This window comes from Ovis canadensis, chromosome 3 (genome assembly GCF_042477335.2).
Source record: "Ovis canadensis isolate MfBH-ARS-UI-01 breed Bighorn chromosome 3, ARS-UI_OviCan_v2, whole genome shotgun sequence".
Classification (NCBI taxonomy): Eukaryota; Metazoa; Chordata; class Mammalia; order Artiodactyla; family Bovidae; genus Ovis; species Ovis canadensis.
Window position 1 is genome coordinate 122,517,627 of NC_091247.1, and position 27,957 is coordinate 122,545,583.

At 41.2% G+C, this 27,957-nt stretch overlaps 1 protein-coding gene across 2 annotated transcripts in view; it reads right to left on the minus strand.

The window, feature by feature from the left end:
- LIN7A (lin-7 homolog A, crumbs cell polarity complex component) overlaps window positions 1-27,957 on the minus strand; it is a 157,885-nt gene that overhangs the window by 3,383 nt on the left and 126,545 nt on the right. For both annotated transcript variants that reach the window (XM_069584125.1, XM_069584126.1), the window contains exon 5: window positions 5,741-5,959. In XM_069584125.1, the coding sequence (XP_069440226.1) occupies window positions 5,741-5,959 (219 nt within the window). The remainder of the gene's footprint in view (window positions 1-5,740; window positions 5,960-27,957) is intronic.

Below are 27,957 nucleotides of genomic sequence, written 5' to 3' on the forward strand. Positions count from 1 at the left end.
AGAGTTACATGTCCCAAGGGAATGGGACTCAGCAGGTGAATTTTAGTAAGAGGCTTGGGTCTCTTCATCTACCCAGAGGGGAAGCAGGCCCATGGGATATGCCAGCAGCTGAGAGAACATTGGGCCTCCGAAGGGTGCGTAACGGAAATACCCACTGGGAAGAACCACCTGCACCAAATGTGCTCTGTTTCCCTCATTCCCCTGATTTATAATTGAACAGATTAATGATTCTTAAAAAAAAAAAAAGGCTTTCCCACACAGTTTAAATTTTATTGATCAAATTGCTTTCCAATTTTTGAATGAGCCATTATAGTCAGCAGAATAATGACCTCTGAAATATGTTGATGTTCAAATCCCCAGAACCTGTGAATGTGTTAAGATTCCATGGTAGAGGGAAATTAAAGTTGTAGATGGAAGTAAGGTTGCTAGACAGTTGATGTTAAAATAGGGAGAGTGTCCTGAACTGTCCAGGTGGATCCATACCTTGTAATTAGAAGTGGAAGAAAGAGAGAAGAGCCAGGGAAGGGGAGGTGATGGTAGAAGCAGAGGTGAGAGTGGGTGCAATGTGAGGACTCGCCTGTCACTGTTGGTTTGGAGGATGGGGAACGGAACCAGGAGGTAAAGAGTGCAGGCAGCCCCTGGAAACTGGAAAAGGCAAGGAAATGGATCTTCCCTGGAGTCCCTGAAAGCCCAGTGAGACTGTGCTGGGCTTCTGTCTTATATACTGCTAGAAAACTAATTTGTATTCTTTAAAGCCAGTGGTCCCCAACATTTCTGGCACCGGGAACCAGTTTCACGGAAGACAGCTTTTCCACACATGGGGGTGGGAAGTGGTTCAGGTGGTGATGTGAGTGATGGGGAACTATGGGGAGCAGCAGATGAAGCTTCCCTTACTCACCCCACTGCTTACCTCCTGCTGTGTGGCCTGGTTCCTATCAGGCCCTGGACCGGTACTGGTCCACAGCTCAGGGGTTGGGGACCCCTGTTTTAAGCCATTAAATGTGTAGTAATTTGGGGGGCAGCAATAGGAAACTAACAGACCTGTGATGATGAAGGACTTTGAGGCATAAGGCACTGTTTTAGAGGCAATTGGTGAGGGTTAATGCCAGCTTGGAGCAGTGTGAGACTGAATTCCTGGAAAGCTCATGCAAACGTGTCTACGATGAGGGACCGGACACGTAAGGGCAGGTGCCACTGAATAAAGAGGCAGAGCAGCACAGTTGTGAAAACAAAGAGGCTTTGTAGCCCATATCTCTGAATTTGAATCACGGCCCTATAACTTCCTAGCTGTGAAATCAGTAGACTTTAAAAAAAATCCTACATGACTCAGTTTCCTTCTTTAAAATAGTACCTAATACTCAAAGGATTATTGTAAGGGTTAAGTAATTTTACATAAATGAAACATTCAGAAAAGTTCTTGGTGTACCCTGATTCCTTAACAAATTTCATTCAGCATTATGATTATTTTCTGGTTCAGTTTTCTGCTTGATGAGTCTGGGTTCCTTAAATTCAGTTTTTTTTTTTTTTTTAAATTCAGTTTTTATCAGAGTCATCCTTTGGGACCTCTCAAGAAGTGGGCTGGCAGTTCTGGCAGTGGTTCCCAGGATCGGACCACAAGGCCCGTGACTGTGGCAGAGGAAGGTGCAGAACAGGATGTCGTGGGTACAATAAGGGGAGTGGGGGCCTGAGAGCAGGAGGTCAAAGAGTCAGTGAGGCTGCTGCCAATGGTCAGCTGCTGCGTGTTAACAGATTTGCTAAGAGGCAGCCTGTATTTGAATGTAACTGAACTCTGGATCTGCCAACAGAAGGTCAGAGAAATTAAACAAGCTTTTGGTCTTGACTTCCTCAGAATGCTGACATCTCAAAAAGAATTTCTCTGTTCTTCTCACTTTCATTCTTTGGAAATCTGAGAATCTGAGTGAAATATGGATTTACATAGATTCACATTTTTAAAAATGAGATGCTTATGGGATGGAAAGCAAAATAGGTGAAATGGATTAACAGGTACAAACTTTCAGTTATAAAATAAATAAACCATGGGATATAATGTACAGCATAGGAAACACAGTCAATAGTACTATAATAACTCTGTATGGTGACGGGTGGTAACTAGACTTATTGTGATGATCAATTTGTCATGTATTATAAATGTTAAATCACTATGTTGTTTGCTTGAGACTAATAATCAAAGTCAACCACACTTCAATTAAAAAAAATGCTTAAAGAAATATAATACTGTTCCTCAAAAAAGTGATTATAGTATTTTTTAAAAAAAATCCTATATTCACAGGTTTCTATAATATAAAGTGATCATACTTACTACATTTTAGAAAATGTAATCTATTCTTCCAGATAAACAAAGATGGAAGTTAGGGAAAAGACAACTGAAATGTACTTCAGGGGAATTTAAAATTAAAAGTAGACATAAGACACATTGTCCACACACTACTTACATTAAACCTATTTTCCATCTGTGTGCACCACTGACTATTGCTAGTTATTTCATAACTTCTACCATCTCATATAAAAATATTATTTCTAATATATAGAAATTATATTTCATGTGATAAGATAGTATCTGACAAGTAATTTTGCTTTACCTGGTCTTTGCTTGACTTGTCAAAATTAAAAAAAAAAAATTAGCAATCTATTCAAAGTAAACAGTTTCAGATCTCTTCTCAAAAGCAACCAGAGTATGAGTTAGCAAGCGTAACAAATCCCATTTAATCCCTAAAAAGGTAATTAATTAAAAGTTGAATAAGAGCCAATGTAAGTCTCTTTGACTGAATCCACCATAAAATCCATGGATGATATGACTTAGTTGTACTTTGCTTGTCCTTGAAATGGACACTAGCTTCATTTCAAGGGGCCATTATATCATGTATTGCAAGTGCTACCTTGGCAGGCATAAATATAAATTTCATGTCCACTTAAATAGAACTTTACTCTATCCTGTGTAACAAAAAAACATGGTTTTAAATGCTTTTTATTAAAACTGTTAGTCTTTGATAATGAGACAGTAGGAAATTCTCAAGTGACTTCATGAACACCGAGGGGACAAAGAAATGGTCCATCAGTATTTATGGGCAAGCTGTATACTTCCAAAGATGACTGAATGAGCATAAGAGGAAGCTTTTAGTAAGATCTTAGAAGTCTGAACGGCACATACTTCTTTCAAAACACTTTTAAACAATTTTACTAAGGGCCAGTGCAGTAAAACAGTTAGGAGAATTGCTACAAGTCTGTATTATTGAGAATGGAAGAAAAAATGAGTTCAGGGAAAGAATGCCAATGTTTGGCTGAAGAATAGTGAATTGTTATTATTAGCAAAAAGACATTTGAAAGGATTCTGGAAGCACAAATGTTCAGTACCTTTGTGTTTGAAATGGATTAGAGGAGGAGGAGGATATGGACAGAATGACTTGTCTATATGCATCCAAATCATTCCACCACCCCAGTCCAAACCATTATATCTCTCGCCTATTATATAATAGTATCCTAACTGTCTCTACTTTCACTCTTATCCTGCAATAATCTATTCTCCCTATAGCACCCAGAGTGATCTCTTTTAACACGTAAATTATGTCACTCTTTTGTTTAAAAACCTTCAGTGGTTTCCACTGCAATAAAATCCAACTTCCCTCAGTGGTTTGGAAAGCTCTCCGTGGCCTGGCCTCTGTCTGTCTCACCGTCCTCCTCACTCTTTATCACTTCACTACCTCTGATTTCTTTCTATTCCTCAAACATCAAATAGCCTCGTATCTGCCACAGAGCTAGTGCACTGGCCTATTTCCTTCTCTTTTGATGCCTGTTTCCTGGCTTCTCCTTGTCATTCAACCTCAGCCTCAGTGTCACCTCCTTGGAGAGGTCTTGCCTGATCACCTCCCAGAAAGTCATCACCTGGCCAGTCTCTATTAAAACACGCTACTTTGATTCTACCAAGTGCTGGTCTCAATAGGATATTTTTTACCTACTTGTTAATTAACTATCCCCTCCAACCATAATGTAAGCACCTGGATAGCAAGGACTGTGATTTGTTCACGCTGCCTCCAAAGCCCATTAAATAGTGCCTGGCCCTTCCCAGTAACAAATAGATATTTATTGTTGAATAAATGTAGTTTTTGGAATGGAATGTAATTTCAGACAAAGACACCAAACTATGGTATCTGTAATAAAACTAGCAGGTTATAAAAGAAAGATAGCTGAATTCCCAGGACCCTCTGAGAACAAGTCCCATACTCTATTTAACTTTCTCATGTAGCTTCTTTTCATGAATGTCACCAAAAATTGAAAATTTCTTCTCATATCCAGTGTTTCTCATTGTGCAAATAGTAATCTGATACTGAATGGGTTAAAACCACCATTACCCACTGTCATCTTCCCAAGAATGTTTGAACCTCATTTTAAATACACATTTGCAGATATTATAGTACAGAGGTATCAAAGATGCAAAGTGTCTCTTCCAAAAGATAGCAAGGAAAATGTATGTAACTCCAGAATTCCTAATGTTAGCAGAAGAATTACTTGGTAGAGTAAGAAGGAGAAATAATTCTTTGCTACTTGTAAGTGTGGCTGTGGGGAATCCATTGAAACTATTGCAGCTTCATATCATTCATCTGAAAAATGGTGTTTCAGTGATACTTGCTGTGAAGGGTTTTTTGAGGATTAGGGATAACACGTGAGAAGGGCCTAGCACACAGCAGGCACTTCAGAGATGGTGACTCTTACTCTTAACCAATTTTCCTGAAATTTTTTCTCTCTCTTTTTTTTTTTTTTTTTGAAATTTTCTAAAAACATGAAACAAAACCTGACTTACCCTTGTCACAAAGTGGCATTTAGAAAGACAGGTATACCTGAGACACATTTCAAGTGAAGACCCAAAGAGAACTGCAAAGTCTCAGAGCATTAACACTGGCAGGTCTCTGTTTCGTCCTCTTCACTGGAGCAGTCTTCTGGTAAACGGTTTCAGTATTGTAAAGGGGATCTCCCCAGGGTTAGCACTGTATGGTTGTTTACTTTGTATACTGTGCAAAGGCAATTGGCCAGGGAGGTAAGCGGGGCTGGAATGGAGCCCTCTTGTCATGAAACCATGTGCAGATGAGTGTCTGCACAGATGCCTGCCCTTCTGTAATCCGCACAAACGCATCATATAGTCCATACCTGGCCCTCCTCAAGTATATAATTTTTTCAAAATAGCGTACGTTTCCAGGGAATTTGGCTGCTGCTACTTCTGCTAAGTCGCCTCAGTCGTGTCCGACTCTGTGCGACCCCAGAGACGGCAGCTCACCAGGCTCCCCCGTCCCTGGGATTCTCCAGGCAAGAACAATGGAGTGGGTTGCCATTTCCTTCTCCAATGCGTGAAAGTGAAAAGTAAAAGTGAAGTCACTTAGTCGTATCGACTCCTAGCCACCCCATGGACTGCAGCCCACCAGGCTCCTCCATCCATGGGATTTTCCAGGTAAGAGTACTGGAGTGGGGTGCCATTGCCTTCATACCTGGCCCTCCTCAAGTATATAATTTTTTCAAAATAGCATACATTTCCATGGAATTTGGCTAAATGAAACAATATAAGCAACTGTCTCAGTAACAGTTTTCTGAGGTCACAGTTTTTTGTGTGATTGATTTTGTTTGCATTATTAAATCTAATGATTACATTCCAACTGTCTAAGAAACTATACTTTTTTAAAAAACCAAACTTACATGTGTATGGGGCTTTCCTTGTGTAGAGGGCACCTCTTACCTATGACATGTGGTTTTGCTGTGTTTGTTGCTGCTGCTGCTGCTGTTGCTGCTGAATTAGCAACTGCTGCTGTTGCCGACGCCGGGCTGTCCGTAGCTTTTCAAAGCGAGCCTCCATTTCTTCTAGGACTTTCGGGGTGTATCGCACCACCAGCTTGACGCTGTCCTTAGCAGCCTTAAGCAGTTCTACAGCTTTTTCATGGTGTTCTCCTTCCACACTCTGAAACGACAATGATATCTCATAAGGGGAGAGCTTCCATGTTCTTTTCTCTGGAGCTAAATGCAAAATGAGTATTAAAGAGTTCAGCCTCTAACAACTGGAAATTTAAAGCTATGGCCCTCAGTGTTATCGTTTAGTGCATTTGTAGTTGAACCACGAGCAGGTTAGCTGCACTCGGATACAGGATGGATGGCATGGAGGTTCAAGACAGGAGGAGGAGGAAAAACGAAGGCCGAAAAGATAACACTAACATTTAGGATTTCTAAATTTCACCTGGCAGAGTAATTGCACTGGTCCAGTAACCTTAACAAAAGTTTAAAAGGAACAATGAAGGGGGATAAAAAAAAAAAAGAATTCCTATCTGGTATCAGCACTTAAAAAGAATCTACAATGCTTAAAGTAGTGTCTTATTGATGTAGTAAGAGGAGAACAAGACAGAATCTAGAAGCAGATCCACCACATAAAACATAAGTTACATGATAAATGTTAAGTTCAGACTCAAGGAAGAAAGGATTGTTAAATAACGATGCTGGAGCAGATACTTAAATGGTACAAAATAATGTGGATTCCAGTCTCACAGTCTATGCTACATATAGCAGAGTGATTAACAATTTCAATGTAAAAATAAAACCATGAAACAACTAAAATAAAGCATAGGTCAGTGTTCATCATCTTCAATGTAAAAGTAATTCTTAAGTAAAAATACCAAAAAAGACACCAGCCACAAAATCAGATTTAAAAATTGGAAGTTTTTAGACTGAAGAGAACAAACTTATGGTTACCAGGGGGGACTTGTGGGAGGAAGGGATAGTTAGGGAGTTTAAGGTCAACATGTGCACAGTGCTATATTTAAAATCGATAACCAACAAGGACCTATTATACAGCACAGAGAACTCTGCTCAATGTTATGTGGCTGCCTGGATGGGAGAGGAGTCTGAGGGTGAATAGATATGTGTATATGTACGCCTGTGTCTGCTGTGCACCTGAAATTACCACATTTTTAATTGGCTATATTTCAATATAAAATATAAAGTTTTTTTAAAAAATGTAAGTTTCTATGTCTCACACACTATCAGTTCAGTTCAGTTGCTCAGTTGTGTCCGACTCTTTGAGACCCCATGAATTGCAGCACGCCAGGCCTCCCTGTCCATCACCAACTCCCGGAGTTCACTCACTCACGTCCATCGAGCAGTGATGCCATCCAGCCATCTCATCCTCTGTCGTCCCCTTCTCCTCCTGCCCCCAATCCCTCCCAGCATCAGAGTCTTTTCCAATGAGTCAACTCTTTGCATGAGGTGGCCAAAGTATTGGAGTTTCAGCTTCAGCATCACCAATGAACACCCAGGACTGATCTCCTTTAGAATGGACTGGTTGGATGTCCTTGCAGTCCAAGGGACTCTCAAGAGTCTTCTCCAACACCACAGTTCAAAAGCATCAATTCTTCGGTGCTCAGCTTTCTTCACAGTCCAACTCTCACATCCATACATGACTAGTGGAAAAACCATACCTTTGACTAGATGGATCTTTGTTGGCAAAGTAATGTCTTTGCTTTTTAATATGCTGTCTAGGTTGGTCATAGTTTTCTTCCAAGAAGCAAGTACCTTTTAATTTCATGGCTGCAGTCACCATCTGCAGTGATTTGGGAGCCCAAGAAAATAAAGTCTGTCACTGTTCCCACTGTTTCCCCATCCATTTGTCATCAAGTGATGTGACTGGAGGCTATGATCTTAGTTTTTTTGAATGTTGAGTTTTAAGCCAGCTTTTGCACTCTCCTCTTTCACTTTCATCAAGAGGCTCTTTAGTTCCTCTTCACTTTCTGCCATAAGGGTGGTGTCATCTGCATATCTGAGGTGATGGATATTTCTCCCAGCGATCTTGATTCCAGCATGTGCTACATTCAGCCTCGCATTTTGCACGATGCACTCTGCATGTAAGTTAAATAAACAGGGTGACGATATACAGCCTTGATGTACTCCTTTCCCAATCTGGAACCAATTCATTGCTCCATGTCTGGTTCTAAGTGTTGCTTCTTGATGTGTGTACAGACTTCTCAGGAGGCAGGCAAGATAGTCTGGTATTTCCACCACTTAAAAATTTTTTCAGTTTGTTGTGATCCACATAGTCAAAGGCTTTGGCATAGTCAATAAAGCAGAACTAGGTGTTTTTCTGGAATTCTCTTACTTTTTCAATGAACCAACGGAAGAGCTCTTACAAGTCAATAAAGATCTAAGCAAAACGGGCAAGTGAACCCTTGGACAAATAATTTTTTAAAATGGTCAATAAACCTATGAAAAAAATGCCCAACCTCCCACATAATCAAACAAATGCAGATGAAAAACTATTTTGTTTTGAATTTAAAAATGGTAAAGATGTATTTTAAAATATGGTGTATTGGCAAGGATGTAGGGAAAAGGTACTCATACACTGGTAATATTGTGACAAAAACTAGTACGGTTTTCTTGCTAGGCACTGTTATGCAGTGGATAAAACCCTTTATAAATAAAGAATTTTACTTTAGAGAAATGTACTAAGGATAAAATCAGACATGCACACATACCTGTAAAACAGATATGATATGACAGAAAACAGAACAAAAATTAACTCTTACCTTTTGAATCTCAAAATACTCTTTTGAACATAATGGCATAGACAACAGTTGGGGTAAGTAAGTTTACTACAAGTAAACACCAAGAGGCTTCTCCCAGAGCTTTGAAAGTATCTCTAGGTTGGTACTGATGGTTTAGTCGCTAAGTTGTGTCCAACTCTTGTGACCCAATGGACTATAGCCTGCCAGGCTCCTCTATCCATAAGATTCTCCAGGCAAGAATACTGGAGTGGATTGCCATTTCCTTCTCCAGGGGATCTTCCCGACTCAGAAATTGAACCTGAGTCTCCTGCATTGCAGGCAGATTCTTTACCTACTAAGCTACAAAGGATTAGGGAGAAATAAAACAGAAGAAAATTATAATCAGACATCATAGAACTCTCAGAAGAAGAGACAGTCCTTTCCTCTCAGCTGACCCCCAGGGCAGATGACATAACGTCTATCTTATAGGATCAAAGTGCAAAGGCATTTTTTGACTTATTTCCCAGGTAAAGCTCAAAGAAATGTGTGTGATGTGACAGGTAGGGATGAAGACGGGCTTAATACTGCCAGAACACTGAAGAGCGGCACTGAAGTGGCAGAAAAGGCCACCCCAAAACCGGTTTAGGTTACATTTTCACAACCCAAGCAGAAGGGAGACTCAAATGAATATTACAGAGTTGCCCCAAAATAATTTTCATCTTAAGCACACCAGTTATATCTTGAGATTCATAATTACAACTACCATACATATTTGAAGATTTAAGAAATTGTGTTCCATTCTTTCATTTGCTTCAGCAAGGTGGACGTGGACTGAGGTTAAAAAAAAAAAAAGCTTTGAATTAAACAATGTCATCGGTAGCCTTCAGTCATCTGTCTGAGAGCCAGGCAGAAACTAAAGGACTTAAGAAATGACTGTGGAGAGCCCTGGAGGCAACTTATACAACCACTCCTTTGCCAAGTCTGGACTAACTAGAGAGCAGGGGTTATAAATAGCTGTTTGAGCAGAGTGAATTTTTATCTGTGGCTGAAGCCTAGGAAAATAGGCTTATTCATTGATTAATTTGTTCATTTAACTATTCGCTCAGTCATTGACTTGGTCATTCAACCGATGTTTACCAAGAATTTATTTCACTACTTATACTCTACTAGTACTCTTTATTTAAGGGCCTAGATCTGCTAGATAGAGTGCCTGATGAACTATGGACAGAGGTTGGTGATACTGTACAAGAGACAGGGATCAAGACCATCCCCATGGAAAAGAAATGCAAAAAAGCAAAATGGCTGTCTGAGGAGGCCTTACAAAGAGCTGTGAAAACAAGAAAAGTGAAAAGCAAAGGAGAAAAGGAAAGATATAAGCATCTGAATGCAGAGTTCCAAAGAATAGCACAGAGAGATAAGAAAGCCTTCCTCAGCGAACAATGCAAAGAAATAGAGGAAAACAAAAGAATGGGAAAGACTAGCAATCTCTTCAAGATAATGAGAGATACCAAGGGAACATTTCATGCCAAGATGGGCTTGATAAAGCACAGAAATGGTATGGACCTAATAGAAGCAGAAGATATTAAGAAGAGGTGGCAGGAATACACAGTAGAACTGTACAAAAAAGATCTTCACGACCCAGATAATCATGATGGTGTGATCACTCACCTAGAGCCAGATATTTTGGAATGTGAAGTCAAGTGGGCCTTAGAAAGCATCACTATGAACAAAGCTAGTGGAGGTGATGGCATTCCACTTGAGCTATTTCAAATCCTGAAAGATGATGCTGTGAAAGTGCTGCACTCAATATGCCAGCAAATTTGGAAAACTCAGCAGTGGCCACAGGACTAGAAAAGGTCAGTTTTCATTCCAATCCCAAAGAAAGGCAATGCCAAAGAATGCTCAAACTATCACACAATAGCACTCATCTCACACGCTAGTAAAGTAATGCTCAAAATTCTCCAAGCGAGGATTCAGCAATACGTGAACTGTGAAACTTCCAGATGTTTAAGCTGGTTTTAGAAAAGGCAGAGGAACCAGAGATCAAATTGCCAACATCCGCTGGATCATCAAAAAAGCAAGAGAGTTCCAGAAAAACATCTATTTCTGCTTTATTGACTATGCCAAAGCCTTTGAATGTGTGGATCACAATAAACTCTGGAAAAATCTGAAAGATGGGAATACCAGACCAACTGACCTGCCTCTTGAGAAACCTATATGTAGGTCAGGAAGCAACAGTTAGAACTGGACATGGAACAACAGACTGGTTCCAAATAGGAAAAGGAGTACGTCAAGGCTGTATATTGTCACCCTGCTTATTTAACTTCTATGCAGAGTACATCATGAGAAACACTGGACTGAAAGAAACACAAGCTGGAATCAAGATTGCCGGGAGAAATATCAATAACCTCAGATATGCAGATGACACCACCCTTATGGCAGAAAGTGAAGAGGAACTCAAAAGCCTCTCGATGAAAGTGAAAGAGGAGAGTGAAAAAGTTGGTTTAAAGTTCAACATTCAGAAAATGAAGATCATGGCATCTAGTCCCATTACTTCATGGGAAAACAATGGGGAAACAGTGAAAACAGTGTCAGACTTTATTATTTTTTTTGGCTCCTAAATCACTGCAGATAGTGACTACAGACATGAAATTAAAAGATGCTTACTCCTTGGAAGAAAAGTTATGACCAACCTAGATAGTATATTCAAAAGCAGAGACATTACTTTGCCAACGAAGGTCCGTCAAGGCTATGGTTTTTCCAGTGGTCATGTATGGATGTGAGAGTTGGACTGTGAAGAAAGCTGAGCGCCAAAGAACTGATGCTTTTGAACTGCGGTGTTGTAGAAGACTCTTGAGAGTCCCTTGGACTGCAAGGAGATCCAACCAGTCCATTCTGAAGAAGATCAGCCCTGGGATTTCTTTGGAAGGAATGATGCTAAGGCTGAAACTCCAGTACTTTGGCCACCTCATGCAAAGAGTTGACTCTTTGGAAAAAGACTCTGATGCTGGGAGGGATTGGGGGCAGGAGGAGAAGGGGACGACAGAGGATGAGATGGCTGGATGGCATCACCAACTCGATGGACATGAGTCTGAGTGAACTCTGGGAGTTGGTGATGGACCGGGAGGCCTGGCATGCTGCAATTCATGGGGTTGCCAAGAGTTGGACACGACTGAGCGACTGAACTGACTGACTGACTTACTCTACTAAGTTCTTTGGAAGAACATGCACAGGGGAAAACTTTGACAGCTTTGTACAGTATTCTTTCAGTGTACTTGAAATTTCTTTGTAATTTGCCCCAAGGTGAACTGTTAATGCATGGAATTGCCCTTTAAAAGGAAAACTGGATGATTTGTTTGCTCGTACCCTTACCTAATTTCTTTCTTAATATTAAAACTAACAAGTTCTATGTTTTAAAACAATGGTTCACCTGTTTTCTAGGCCAGATGATTAGTCTCCAGACTTCTTTTTGGCTTTTGTCCTATTTGCTTTCATTTAATAAGGTTGGAAATTCTAGGTCAGACCTTTAGATGCTCATTATCCCCGGGTAGGCACTCTGCCTACATTTTAGAGTTGCCCCAGGAGGGCTGTGGGATTAATACGTGGAGCATTAAGCCTCTCACCATAGTGGATGGCTAAGAGAACTATGGCGGGAGTTTCATACTCCACCCTGCAGAACTGGCAAGGCTACCTCACTTACCCTCAACCCTGTTCTCCACCATGCGTGCGTGGTTGCATACTAAGTCACTTCAGTCATGTCCAACTCTGTGATGCCAAGGATTGTAGCCTGCCAGGCTCCTCTGTCCAAAGATTTTCCAGGCAAGAACACTGGAGAGGGTTGCCATTTCCTTCTCCAGGGGATCTTCCCCACCCAGGGATCAAACCATGTTTCTTACATCTCCTGCACCGGCACTGGTAGGCAGGTTCTTTACCACTAGTGCCATCTGCTCTCCACCACACACTTAGCAATTGATAAAAAGCAGACTCCAAGGTTCTTTGAATCCAGAATTTCTTTTTTGTCTGAATGCTCTATCTTTGGCTCAGATAGTGACTCTGATTTGGGGGGGGGGGGGCGCTCAGCAGAGTTAAGGGGTCTCTTGGTCTGAATGTACCTTTCACTGTCTTCCCCACCAGGGCACAGAATCCACATGGGATCTGGTCAGAGTGTCACGCTTCAACATTTCCACTATTAAAAATGCTATGTTAAAAATAATATTCATTATATGATTAAGCAGTATAATAGAAACCAAGAGGTCACTCAGAGACTTGAAGAAATATAAGCATCTTTATAGAATGTATCATTTCAAACACTTGTTAACTTTGTTGTTTAAATTGTTTTCAGAAAATCTGCATCTAGAAGACTGTTCTGGGTGTCTCTCCTTTTCCACTGGCTTTGTCTACTTTATTAATATTTTTGAGGGCATATGTTTATCTTCTTAATCTATAATTTATCTCTGAAGTGCTTTTCGTCCATCAGTATAACTTCTTAATAAGAATAAGGCAGTTTTCTCTCCTTTCTTTCCCTTTTAAAGTAAGAACAAAAAAGCAGACAACCTTTCAACGGAGTTCCTGTTCCATGAATTAAGAAAAGGTCAAGCTATCTGCTGTGTTAGGATACACATGCTGATGAACAGACACCCGTCAATAGGTTTCCCCAGCCCTGACAGTTTATCATTTAGTCCTACTTTTGACTTTGTATCTTTCTCACTCTTAATGAAACTAAGCCTTATTTCAAGCTAAGTATTTAAAACACATTTTGAAATATGATAGTTTATTTGTAAAACAGTTAAGCTGTCTATCACAGATATTTTATACACACACACACACACACAGATACACAGACACACACCCCCTCCTGTGATTCAGGAATTGTCCTTTATAAAAATTATCCCAGTTTGAGAAGTCACTGAAAACCCGTAGCACTAGCTTTTCACATAGGATGAAAATGTAGCCCTTATGTGATTTGAGGAAACCTAGGAAAACTTCTGATTCTAAAGTCGAATCCCCTCCTCCATTAAGAGCTTTCCATACTTTCTAAAAAAAAATTTGCAATTTTAGATTTCATCCTCCTGCTTTAAGAGTTCTGTTGTACCTACTGCAATCTGAAGAAGCCATTAGAATGGATTAAGTTAACAAAGCTTTCCAACAGACATCTGATAAAAGATGTAAGTCATGAAGGAGGTGAGGGGTGGTGAGGAAGGCATGGGGTAAACTAGGTAACCAGGAAATATTCAGACCAAAGAGAAGTGGTCCAAAAAGAGAAAAGCCCCCCAAAATATTACCTACACCACAGAAGCACCTAGTCTGGACATCGGCCTTCACTGAATTGAAGTGCACAAGGAGGGATGGACATTCCCATCTTGAAAATACTTCTTTACCTTGCTAACATTTTAGAAAGTACACGGAGAAATCAATATGAAAAGGAGAGTTCAAATGGTTCTATTACCATTTCCAAAGGCTTAAGAACTGGATCTTCTATAATGTTAATATATAAAAGAATATATTTTCATTCAGGAATGTGAGAAAAATTAGCTCAGTAAGTAACGAGATGCATACTTGTTTCATTAGTAATCTCATGCAGTAGTAGAAAGCTCTGGAAAGCTTTAAAGTTAATCTGATTGAAGTTTAACAAATCAGTAGATGGTGAATGAACCAACTTTTCAACATGGTCACTAGTTTTTATTTCCACACATTGTGAGTTATCAAAATGGCTGCTATTTCTTGGTATCCTCAGTGTCCTGACTGATTAAGAATCTTAAAAAGAGGCAGCTTTGGATTACATTGCATTCTTGCTCATGATAGGTACTCTCTCTTCCCTGCTATAGAGAAACTAGCTGCTAAATTTTGATCTCAGACCTCCAGTGGAAGAGATGCCTGCCTGGAAAGGTACCTCATTATCTGAGCACAATCAACTGCCAAATGAGCGGCACCCAGGACTCCATAGAGTTCTTTCTCTGTGAGGATTACACGGACACAATCCTGACCCAGCTTCCTGATAAGCTGTTTAAACACTTTGTTGGATAACCAAGAGTTGGCTATACCTCTCAGTTACCATAGGAATATCTAGAGCCAAGCTCATGTTTCAGTTCAGTTCAGTCACTCAGTCATTTCCGACTCTTTGCGACTACATGAATCGCAGTACGCCAGGCCTCCCTACCCATCACCAACTCCCGGAGTTCACTCAGACTCACGTCCATCGAGTCTGTGATGCCATCCAGCCATCTCATCCTCGGTCGTCCCCTTCTCCTCCTGCCCCCAATTCCTCCCAGCATCAGGGTCTTTTCCAATGAGTCAACTCTTCGTATGAGATGGCCAAAGTACTGGAGTTTCAGCTTTAGCATCATTCCTTCCAAAGAACACCCAGGGCTGATCTCCTTTAGAATGGACTGGTTGGATCTCCTTGCAGTCCAAGGGACTCTCAAGAGTCTTCTCCAACACCACAGTGCAGAAACATCAATTCTTCGGTGCTCAGCTTTCTTCACAGTCCAACTCTGACATCCATACATGACCACTGGAAAAACCATAGCCTTGACTACACGGATCTTTGTTGGCAAAGTAATGTCTCTGCTTTTTAATATGCTATCTAGGTTGGTCATAATTTTTCTTCCAAGGAGTAAGCGTCTTTTAATTTCATAGCTGCAGTCACCATCTGCAGTTATTTTGAAGCCCCAAAAAATAAAGTCTGACACTGTTTACGCTGTTTCCCCATCTATTTCCCATGAAGTGATGGGACCGGATACCATGATCTTAGTTTTCTGAATGTTGAGCTTTAAGCCAACGTTTTCACTCTCCTCTTTCACTTTCATCAAGAGGCTTTTTTAGCTCCTCTTCACTTTCTGCCATAAGGGTGGTGTCATCTGCATATCTGAGGTTATTGATATTTCTCCCGGCAATCTTGATTCCAGTTTGTGCTTCTTCCGCTTAGGCTCCTAAATACATCAGCCACTCTTTTGGATTAAAGGCCCAATGATGTCATCAAGAAAGAAATGATATCAAGATTGGGTTATGATATTTGGGTACAATTAAGCATGTCAGAAACTCAGAACCTTCTAGCTATAAAGGCCCTTAGAAACCACCTCATTTGTCTCCTTGCATCTTAATACATACGAAAATAAAGACTTAAGAGTGGCTGTGACCTGGTCCATTTTATAAATTTGTTAGCTGCAATGCTTGGAGAAGGCAATGGCAACCCACTACTGTACACTTGCCTGCAGTCCATGGGGTCGCTAAGAGTCGGACACAACTGAGCGACTTCACTTTCACTTTTCACTTTCATGCACTGGAGAAGGAAATGGCAACCCACTCGTGTTCTTGCCTGGAGAATCCCAGGGACAGGGGAGCCTGGTAGGCTGCCATCTCTGGGGTCACACAGAGTCGGACACGACTGAAAAGACTTAGCAGCAACAGCACCAGCAGCTGCAATGCTGGATTAGAACTCATCTTTGATGACAGCTCTTTTAACAATCTCCTTCTGCTTTTCAAGATTAACTAATTTAGATTGTGGTGGGTCAGTTTTTATAGGATGTGAAGGACAGGAATTAATGACAAGTATAGGATGTGTCAAGTCCCAGCTCTAAAGCATATTAAGTTGGCTAGTGAAGAAGCACTATGAAACTACGTGCTCACTATTAGTGGATTATAATTCTCAACATTGAAAAGGCCTCTATAGCCAAAGACAGACCCACTTCTTTCCTGCAATGGTAATTGTAGACAATTATCTCATTTGAAATGAAATGATCATTTATACATAATAAACATGGGTATGTGTGTGTGTGCCTGTGTGTGTGTGTGTGTGTGTGTGTGTATTCTAACATTCATTGAGCACTTACTCAGTGCAAGGTACTGCTAGCTGCTTTGTGTGCATTATATCTAATCCTTATAATAACACTATAAGAAAGGCAATACAGAGCTTAAGAAGCTTGTCCCAGGTCCCCAGCTAGTCAGTGAAACAGATGGAACTTAACTGAGATCTGTTTCCAGAGACTAGACTCTTACTGACTAATCCATAACCTTGAGCAAGATAATAAAAAGTAAATATCGTATCAGTGGCTCTCCTCACGGGTATTTTCAGATCAGTTGTTCTTGAACTTGAATGTACACAGAAATCAATTTAAGCACTTATAAAATACAGAGGCCTAGGCTGTATCCTAGACTTGCCATATCAAGATCCACAGCAGTATGGCCTAGGAACGCGCGACATCATAAAACTCTGACACAGCCAGCCAGTCACTGATGTGAAGATTAGTGTCTAGGCATGGTTCCCTTGAATATAACTACATCAAATAGTAAATGTCCTCTTTAACAGTTCCTTTACTATGTTACTCCAGGAGAGAGGTCTGGGTAGGTGAGGGAATTCCTATAATATTGCCTTGGTATAGTATTTTTGCCCCTAGTCAGTATTTTTGGTCACTTAAAAAAGGCATATGGATTCAATGTTTAATTAAGAAGAATATCCCCACAGAAATTACAGGATATATTCAGGAAAACAAACAAACAAACACACTTTATGACTCTCTGATCCTTTCCTTTTCTCAAACAGGTTAATATCCTTCCTAAATGTATTCTTTTTTCCTGAAGAAAAGTGGCAAGTATAAAAAGTATTATATTTATCCTTTGGAAAAAATATGCTAATTCTCTCCCACAGTACTTTGTTCCTGCCTAAATGCTAATATCTATTTCAGTGCACTATAATTTATCAGTTTACAATCATTCTGCTGATACCAGACCATCCTAAAGCAGGATGAGTCTTATTTATCTCTGTGCGGTATCTATTGTGTGCTCAATAAATACTTAGTCAATGCATAAGTCATAACTACACACATATATATTTCCTATTAAGCTAAGGAGCCAGTACCACCTAGGTTTGAATTTCAGCTTCTTCACATAGCAGCTTTGTGAGCTCAGACAAACTGCTTAGCATCCCTGAGTCTCAATTTTCTCATATGTAAAAAGGGTATCAGAGAGCATCTACTTTATAGAATCATTACATTTAACATACACAAAGCACCTGGGAGAGAGCCTGGTACTTTAAAAGGGCCCAACAAACACTGGCTCTTTACTGAACTGTTTCCTGTGCAATCATGTTACTGTGGGGTCTCAGGCATTCAAGGACAACAGCAGTAACAAAATATAATTTGCCTTTGGAACAGGTAGAATTTTCTTTTATATTATCTAGGAAGTAAAAAAAATGTATTTACTAGATTAATAAATAATGCATGGAATTTGTTGGAAACAGGTTTAAAACTACTTAGGTAAATCAACTGCTTCTAATCACAGTCAAGTAATTTGGAAGCACCAGTTCCCTACATAACAACCGTTATGCTAATTAAAAATGAAAATTAATAAAAACTGCTCTCTCAGTCCCTCCACAGTGCCACACTTTGTTAGGGAAAGAAAGAGTGTGCTAGAGATTCACCTGCTAGGAGGGTGCATAATGTGAGCAAACCTGAGAGGGGAGAACTATTAAGGAACCAAACACTACAAGAGAGCAATGTGATTATTCGCTTAGAGCCAGACATCCTGGAATGTGAAGTCAATTGAGCCTTAAGAAGCATTGCTATGAACAAAGCTAGTGGAGATGGTGAAATTCCAGTTAAGCTATTTCAAATCCTAAAAGATGATACTGTTAAAGTGCTACACCCAGCATGCCAGCAAATTTGGAAAACTTGGCAATGGCTACAGGACTGGAAAAAGTCAGTTTTCATTCCAATCCCAAAGAAGGGCAATGCCAAAGAATGCTCAAACTACTCCACAATTGCACTCATTTCACACACTAGCAAAGTAATGCTCAAAATCCTTCAAGCTATGCTCCAACAGTACATGAACTGATAACTTCCAGATGCACAAGCTGGATTTAGCAAAGGCAGAGGAACCAGAGATCGAATAGTCAACATTTACTGGATCACAGAAAAAGCAAGGAAATTCCAGAAAAACATCTACTTTTGCTTCATTGACTACACTTAAAGCCTTTGACTGTGTGGATCACAACAAACTGTGGAAACTTGTTGAAGGGAAGGAAATACCAGACCACCTTACCTGCCTCCTAAGAAATTTGTATGTAGGTCAAGAAGCAACACTTTGAACAAGACAAGGAGCAAAGGACTGGTTCAAAATTGGGAAAGGAGTACATCAGGCTGTGTATTGTCACCCTACTTAACTTCTATGCAGAGTACATCATGCGAAATGCAGGGATGGATGAAGCTCAAGCTAGAATCAAGACTGCTGGGAGAAATATCAATAACCTCAGATATGCAGATGACACTACCTTTACAGCAGAAAGCAAAAGAGGAACTAAAGAGCCTCTTGATGAAAGTGAAAGAGCAGAGTGAAAAAGTTGGCCTAAAACTCAACATTCAAAACATGAATATCATGGTATCTGATCACATCACTTCATTGGCAACCAAATGGGGAAAAAGTGGAAACAGTAACAGAATTCATTTTCTTAGGCTCCAAAATCACTGTAGATGGTGTCTGCAGCCACAAAATCAAAAGATGCTCGCTCCTTGGAAAAGCTATGCCACACCTAGACAACATACTAAAAAGCAGTGACATTACTTTGCCGACACAGTTGTGTATAGTCCAAGCTACGGGTTTTCCAGGAGTCATTTACGGATGTGAGAGGTGGACCATAAAGAAGTCTAAATACCAAAGAATTAATGCTTTTAAACTATGGTGCTGGAGAAGACTCTTGAAAGTCCTTTGGACTGCAAGGAGATCAAACCAGTCAATCCTGAAGGAAATCAGTCCTGAATATTCATTGGAAGGACTAACGCTGAAGCTCCGATAATTTGGCCACCATATGCGAAGAGCTGACTCACTAGAAAAGACCCTGATGCTGGTAAAAATTGAAGGCAGGAGGAGAGGGGAATGACAGAGGATGAGACGGTTGGATGGTATCACTGACTCAATGGACATGAGTTTGAGTAAACTTTGGGAGATGGTGAAGAACAGGGAAGCTTGGCATGCTGCAGTCCACGGGGTCACAAAGAGTTGGACATGACTGAGCTACTGAACAACAACAAAACATATATATGGCTTCCCAGGAGTCTCAGTGCTCAAGAATCTGCCTCCCAATCAAGAGACTCAGGAGACACAGGTTCAATCCCTGGGTCAGGAAGATCCCCTGGAGCAGAAAATTGTAACCAAGTACAGTATCCTTGCTTGGAAATTCCATGGACAGAGGAGGCTGAGGGAGTATAGTCCATGGGGTCGCAAGGAGTCAGAGATGACTGATCACACACACGCACACACATACACACATATGCACACACATACACATATGCACACATACACATATGCACACACATACATGCACATACCTACAGCCATCTTTAAGAGTACAAATGTGAACACTAGAGATGTGAACCCAGAACAAAGCTGTGTGGGAAAATGTTCCTAGAAAATGAGATCTTTAAATCAGTCTGTTAATTTTTGAGCGGTAGGCTTCATGCGGGAAGTCAAAATTACAAGGAACCCTACCAATCATGATTCATACTGATTTGTGTTTCCAAAATACATGGTCTGCCCACCTACACTCTCCCAAGCCAAGATACTCTGACACTAAATCCGCCCCCAACCCCAAGCAGAGCCTTTTGCAAATGTTCAGAAGCAGGGACATCAAAACTGCTGACTCTCAATATTTGCTTCCAGGTCTGGTTTGGTATCTTTTTTGGGGGTGTTAGTTCTAGAAGGTCTTGTAGGTCTTCATAGAACTGTTCAACTTCAGCTTCTTCAGCGTTACTGGTTGGGGCATAGACTTGGATTATTGTGAGATTGAACGGTTTGCCTTGGAAATGAACAGAGATCACCCTGTTGTTTTTGAGATTGCATCCAAGTACTGTATTTCAGACTCTTTTGTTGACTATGATGGCTACTCCATTTCTTCTAAGGGATTCTTGCTCACAGTAGTAGATATAATGGTCATCTGACTTAAATTCACTCATTCCTGTCCATTTTAGTTAGCTGATTCCTAAAATGTCGATGTTCGCTTTTGCCATCTCCTGTTTCACCGCTTCCACTTTGCCTTGATTCATGGATCTAACATTCCAGGTTCCTATGCAATACTGCTCTTTACAGCATCGGACCTTACTTCTGTCACCAGTCAAATCCACAGCTGGGTGTCATTCTTGCTTTGGCTCTTGTCTCTTCATTCTTTCTGGAGTTATTTTCCCACTGATCTCCAGTAGCAAATTGGGCACCTATCGACCTGGGGAGTTCATCTTTCAGTGTCCTATCTTTTTGCCTTTTCACGCTGTTCATGGGATTCTCAAGGCAAGAATACTGAATTGGTTTGCCATTCCCTTCTCCAGTGGACTGCATTTCATCAGAACTCTTCACCATGACCCATCCATCTTGGGTGGCCCTACATGGCATGGCTCATTGTTTCACTGAGTTAGACAAGGCTGTGGTCCATGTGATGAGAGATTCATTAGTTTTCTGTGATTGTGGTTTTCAGTTGGTCTGTCCTCTGATGGAAAAGAATAAGAGACTTATGGATGCATCCTGATGGAAGAGACTGACTGAGGGGGAAACTGGGTCTTGTTCTGATGGGCGGGGCCGTGCTCAGTAAATCTTTAATCCAATTTTCTGTTGATAGGTAGAGCTGTGTTTCCTCCCTGCTATTTACCTGGGCCAAACTATGCTGGAGGTAATAAAGATAATGGCTATCTCTTTACAAAGATCACATGCATGTACTGCTACACTCACTGCAGTAAGCCCCCAACCCTGCAGTAAGCCACCACTGACCCACACCTCTGTTGGAGACTCCTGGACACTCCCAGCAAGTCATTTTCATTATAGAGGCTGCTAAGTCGCTTCAGTCGTGTCTGACTCTGTGCGACCCCGTAGACAGCAGGCAGCCCACCAGACTCCACCGTCCCTGGGATTCTCCAGGCAAGAACACTGGAGTGGGTTGCCATTTCCTTCTCCAGTGCATGAAAGTGAAAAGTGAAAGTGAATTCACTCAGTCGTGTCTGACTCTTAGCGACCTCATGGAATGCAGCCCACCAGGCTCCTCCGTCCATGGGATTTTTTAGGCAAGAGTAGCGGAGTGGGGTGCCATTCCCTTCTCCGGTTTATAGAGGACTGGAATGCAAAAGTAGAAAGTCAAGAAATGCCTGGAGTAACAGGCAAACTTGGCTTTGGAGTACACAATGAAGCAAAGGCTAATAGACTTTTGCCAAGAGAACGCACTGGTCATAGCAAACACCCTCTTCCCACAACACAAGAGCAGGCTCTACACATGGACATCACCAGATGGTCAATACTGAAATCAGATTGATTATATTCTCTGTAGCCAAAGATGGAGAAGCTCTATACAGTCAGCAAAAACAAGACCGGGAGCTGACTGTGGCTTAGATCATGAACTCCTTGTTGCCAAATTCAGACTTCAATTGAAAAAAGTAGGGAAAACCACTAGACCATTCAGGTATGACCTAAATCAAATCCCTTACGATTATACAGTGGAAGTGAAAAATAGATTCAAGGGATTAGATCTGATATACAGAAGGCCTGAAGAACTATGGACATGACTATGGACATAATGAACTATGACGTTGGACAGGAGGCAGTGAACAAGACCATCCCCAAGAAAAATAAATGAAAAAAGGGGAAATGGCTGTCTGAGGAGGCCTTACAAATAGCTGTGAAAAAGAAGAGAAGCAAAAAGCAAAGGAGAAAAGGAAAAATATACCCATTTGAATGCAGAGTTCCAAAGAATAGCAAGGAGAGATAAGAAAGCATTCCTCAGAGATCAATGAAAAGAAAGAGAAAAACAATAGAATGGGAAAGACTAGAGATCTCTTCAAGAAAATGAGATATTCCAAGGGAACATTTCATACAAAGATGGGCTCAATAAAGGACAGAAATGGTATAGACCTAACAGAAGCATAAGATATTAAGAAGAGGTGGCAAGGATAGAGGAACCATACAAAAAAAGACCCGGACAACCCAGATGATCACGATGGTATGATTACTCACCTAGAGCCAGACATCCTGGAGTGTGAAGTCAAGTGGGCCTCAGGAAGCATCACTATGAACAAAGCTAGTGGAGGTGACGGAATTCCAATTGAGCTTTTCAAATCCTAAAAGATGATGCTGTGAAAGTGCTGCACTCAATATGCCAGCAAATTTGGAAAACTCAGCAGTGGCCACAGGACTGGAAAAGGTGAGTGTTCATTCCAATCCCAAAGAAAGGCAATGGCAAAGAATGCTCAAACTACTGCACAATTGCATTCATCTCACACGCTAGTAAAGTAATGCTCAAAATTCTCCAAGCCAGGATTCAATAGTACATGAACTGTGAACTTCCTGATGTTCAAGCTGGTTTTAGAAAAGGCAGAGGAACCAGAGATCAAATTGTCAACATCCACTGGATCATGGAAAAAGCAAGAGAGTTCCAGAAAAACATCTATTTCTGCTTTATTGACTATGCCAAAGCCTTTGATTGTGTGGATCACCAAAAACTGTGGAAAATTCTGAAAGAGATGGGAATACCAGACCATCTGACCTGCCTCTTGAGAATCTGTGTGCACGTCAGGAAGCAACAGTTAGAACTAGACATGGAACAACAGACTGGTTCCAAACAGGGAAAGGAGTACGTCAAGGCTATATATTGTCACCCTGCTTATTTAACTTATAAGCAGAGTACATCATGAGAAACGCTGGGCTGGATGAAGCACAAGCTGGAATCAAGATTGCCGGGAGAAATATCAATAACCTCAGATATGCAGATGACACCACCCTTATGGCAGAAAGTGAAGAGGAACTAAAGATCTCTTTTTTAAAGTGAAAGAGGAGAGTGAAAAAGTTGGCTTAAAGCTCAACATTCAGAAAACTAAGATCATGGCATACGGTCCCATCACCTCATGGCAATACATGGGAAAACAGTGTAAATAGTGAGAGACTTTATTTTGGGGGGCTCCAAAATCACTGTAGATGTTGACTGCAGCCATAAATTAAAAGAGGCTTACTCTTTGGAAGAAAAGTTTGCTCCAAAATCACTGCAGATGTTGACTGCAGCCATAAATTATAAGAGGCTTACTCTTTGGAAGAAGAGTTATGACCAACCTAGACAGCATATTAAAAAGCGGAAACATTACTTTGCCAACAAAGGTCTGTCTAGTCAAGGCTATGGTTTTTCCAGTAGTCATGTATGGATATGAGAATTGGACTATAAAGAAAGATGAGTGCCAAAGAATTGATGCTTTTGAACTGTAGTGTTGGAGAAGACTCTTGAGAGTCCCTTGGACCGCAAGGAGATCCAACCAGTCCATTCTAAAGGAGATCAGTCCTGGGTGTTCACTGGAAGCACTAATAGCTGAAACTCCAATAATTTGGCCACCTGCTGCGAAATGACTCATTTGAGAAATCCCTGATGCTGGAAAGATTGAAGATGGGAGAAGAGGACGAGAGAGGATGAGATGCTTGGATGGCAACACTGACTCAATGGACATGAGTTTGAGTAAACTCCGGGAGTTGGTGATGGACAGGGGGGCCTGGTGTGCTGCAGTCCATGGGGTCACAAGGAGTCATACAGGACTGAGTGACTGAACTGACTGAGCTGAACTGGTTTGGTATAAGAGCAGGGTTTGGGGGGTGGTGATAACATACCCACCTAAAACTACCTCCCTCATACTCATACTTGGTGCTATTACAGCTCCACTTAGGCATGCAAATACATCTCAGTCACTAAAACCAAGTGTGACTCCTTAATCAAATTATAAGACCAGCCCTCAGTACAGCCAGTGTGAGAGTGTGACAGGCCACAGAGGCCAGGGGTTTGAGTCATAACAGATCACTGTTGAAGAGTGTGACCTTTAGAAAATGACCTCTTGTCTTTGTATTTCAGGTCTCAGATGGACACTGTCCTAGTTTAGTGCTGAAAGTCCCTCAAATGCCTTGGTCCTGGGCAAGCCTAGACAGTTGGTCACTGATTAAGACACAGGCTATAATGATTGAAGGATGCATAATAGTGCATGGTACATGCTATTTCTTCAATAAATGTTTGTCTTTACAGTATCCCTTGTGCCATTTGAATTTTCAATAGATATGAAGGTGAGCAGTTCTGTTAAAGAAGGAAGGGTTTATTGAACCCCAAAGGGCAGTATGAAGAAAGGGAAGGAGAGATCTGAGATAAAAGAAAGGTTTGGAAGAATAGGTTCAAGGGCAGATGAGTCATTTTTGTTTACTCTGAAATTCTGCCACCACCTTAAAGAGAACTAATACCATGGAGCATCCTCGCCTTCTGGTGGTGCAGAATTCTGGGGATAATGGAGTCTGGTTTAAATGGCAAAGCTAGTTTAGAAGAAGAACCCAGATTCATTTTCATTAAATGTTGCTGAATCAGGGCAACATGCTGGACAGAGGCTGGATCCCCAAGGACAATTGCCAAAGCCCATCCCTCAAATAGAATCCACTGTTTTATGGCAGGTGAGTTCTGATGTGCTGGAGACAGGACTAACACTGGAAGGTTCTTTGACAGACTTTGCAACCTAGACAAAAGCTTAGCCTATAAGAAGTTTTGGGAACTTTCACTAAGTGTGGCATACATCATGCCATCTCCTCTCCTTCAATGTCAACTTGTATCAGGATTCTGTCAAGCAGAATAGCTTTCTTTTTTTCTTCAGTATCTTATTCTAGTGATTTCACAGAGACCATTGTCTTCTAAGGGGTATCATGGAGACAATAACAGGTCCCTGAAATTATTCAACAAACCCATCAAAGGGTACCCTTTACTATCTAACCTGTTTCAGAATCCTAAAGGCCCTACCAATTATATAAAGCATAAAGGAGAAATACAACAAATCTACACAGAAGTTGCCGAATCCAGAGCTGTCCAATGTGTTTCTTGTACACTGTAAGACAGCAGGGACTTTTATGTTGCTAGGTATAAAAAAGATCTTCATGACCCAGATGGTGTGATCACTCACCTAGAGCCAGAGATGCTAGAATGTATAGTCAAGTGGGCCTTAGGAAGCATCACTATAAACAAAGCTAGTGGAGGTGATGGAATTCCAGTTGAGCTATTTCAAATCCTGAAAGATGATACTGTGAAAGTGCTGCACTCAATATGCCAGCACATTTGGAAAACTCAGCAATGCCCACAGGACTGGAAAAGGTCAGTTTTCATTCCAATCCCAAAGAAAGGAAATGCCAAAGAATGCTCAAACTACTGCACAATTGCATTCATCTCACATGCTAGTAAAGTAATGCTCAAAATTCTCCAAGCCAGGCTTCAGCAATACATGAACCATGAACTTTCTGATGTTCAAGCTGGTTTTAGTAAAGGCAGAGGAACCAGAGGTCAAATTGCCAACATCCACGGATCATCAAAAAAGCAAGACAGTTCCAGAAAAATATCTATTTTTGCTTTATTGACTATGCCAAAATCTTTGACTGTGTGGATCATAATAAACTGTGGAAAATTCTGAAAGAGACGGGAATACCAGACCACGTGATCTCCCTCTTGAGAAATCTGTATGTGGGTCAGGAAGCAACAGTTAGAACTGGACAACAGACTGGTTCCAAATAGGGAAAGGAGTACGTCAAGGCTGTATATGGTCACCCTGCTTATTTAACTTATACACAGAGTACATCATGAGAAACACTGGACTGGAAGAAACACAAGCTGGAATCAAGATTGCTGGGAGAAACATCAATAACCTCAGGTATGCAGATGATACCATCCTATGGCAGAAAGTGAAGAAACGAGTGATGAAAGTAAAAGAGGAGAGTGAAAAAGTTGGCTTAAAGCTCAACATTCAGAAAACGAAGATCATGGCATCTGGTCCCAACATTTCACGGCAAATAAACGGGGAAGCAGTGGAAACAGTGGCTGACGTTATTTTTCTGGGCTCCAAAGTCACTGCAGATGTTGACTGCAGCTATGAAATGAAAAGACCGCTTACTCCTTGGAAGGAAAGTTATGACCAACCTAGACAGCATATTAAAAAGCAGAGACATTACTTTGCCAGCAAAGGTCTGTCTAGTCAAGGCTATGGTTTTTCCAGTAGTCATGTATGGATGTGAGAGTTGGACTGTAAAGAAAGCTGAGCACCGAAGAGTTGATGCTTTTGAACTGTGATGTTGGAGAAGACTCTTGAGAGTCCCTTGGACTGCAAGGAGGTCCAACCAGTCCATCCTAAAGGAGGTAAGTCCTGGGTGTTCATTGGAAGGACTGATGTTGAAGCTGAAACTCCAATACTTTGGCCACCTCATGCGAAGCGCTGACTCATTGGAAAAGACCCTGATGCTGCGAAAGATTGAAGGCAGGAGAAGGGGACAGCAGAGGATGAGATGGTTGGATGGCATCACTGACTCGATGGACATGGTTTGGGTCCATGGAGTGGACTCCTGGGTCCATGGACTCCAGGAGTGGGTGATGGACAGGGAGGCCTGACGTGCTGCAGTTCATGGGGTTGCAAAGAGTTGGACACGACTGAGTGACTGAACTGAATTGAATCATGAATAGTAAACATTAACAAGAGCTATAATGCTTAATCTAATTATAGATGCCTTCTTGCAAGAGGAAGAGTGAAAATTTAAGGGATATTTCAGGTTTAAAGTTTTTTAGGTAACTCCAAAAAATACAACTTAATGATTTTAAACGCTCTAACTGGCTCTAACCTCCAAAGGTTATTTTTACCCCTCCCCTCTGACTCCTGTTGTCATTAGCCAATTACTTACTAGAAATAATTTGAAATCACAGTTCAACATGATTTTTCTGTATGGCATTTCATTGTGCGGATAAATGATAATTAACCAAACCTCTCTTTTTGAACAGTTGTGCCCAGTCCCTCAGTCATGTCCGAGTCTTTTGCGACTCCATGGACTGGAGCCCACCAGGCTCCTCTGTTCATGCGGTTTTTCAGGCAAGAATACTAGAACAGGTTACCATTTCCTCCTCCAGGGGATCTTCCTAATCCAGGGATGGAACCTGTGTCTCCTGCATTGGCAGGAGGATTCTTTACTGCGGAGTCATCAGGGAAGCCCAACACTAACCATGCAGCCACCCAAACGAAGATTCCAGGGGGTACTGTTAACTTTCCCCTCCACCCACACACAGTTAACCAGGGATACTGGTCGTTGTTTATTCCCCACTTACCATCTCATCTCATCTTCTCCTCCCTCTTATTTCTTATGATTTTAATATATCCTCCAGTTTCTCTGTTGTCTAAATTCTCCAGATTCTAGCCTGAGTCACTTGGTCTTCCTGCTGTTTTTGACAGTTCAGCAAAGGGCAGAAAGAACACAGCTCTGGTGGACTCTGTCCTTGAAGGCAGGGACTGATGTACGCTGACTGTTTCTCCCCAGAACTCAGCGCAGTGCACAGTCCCCTCCCTGTCTGGAGAGCACTGGCTTTGAAGCTTAGGCCCAAAGATTACCAGCTGTACTTCAAGGCAGGCAAGTTACTTCCTGAGCCTCAGTTCTCAAC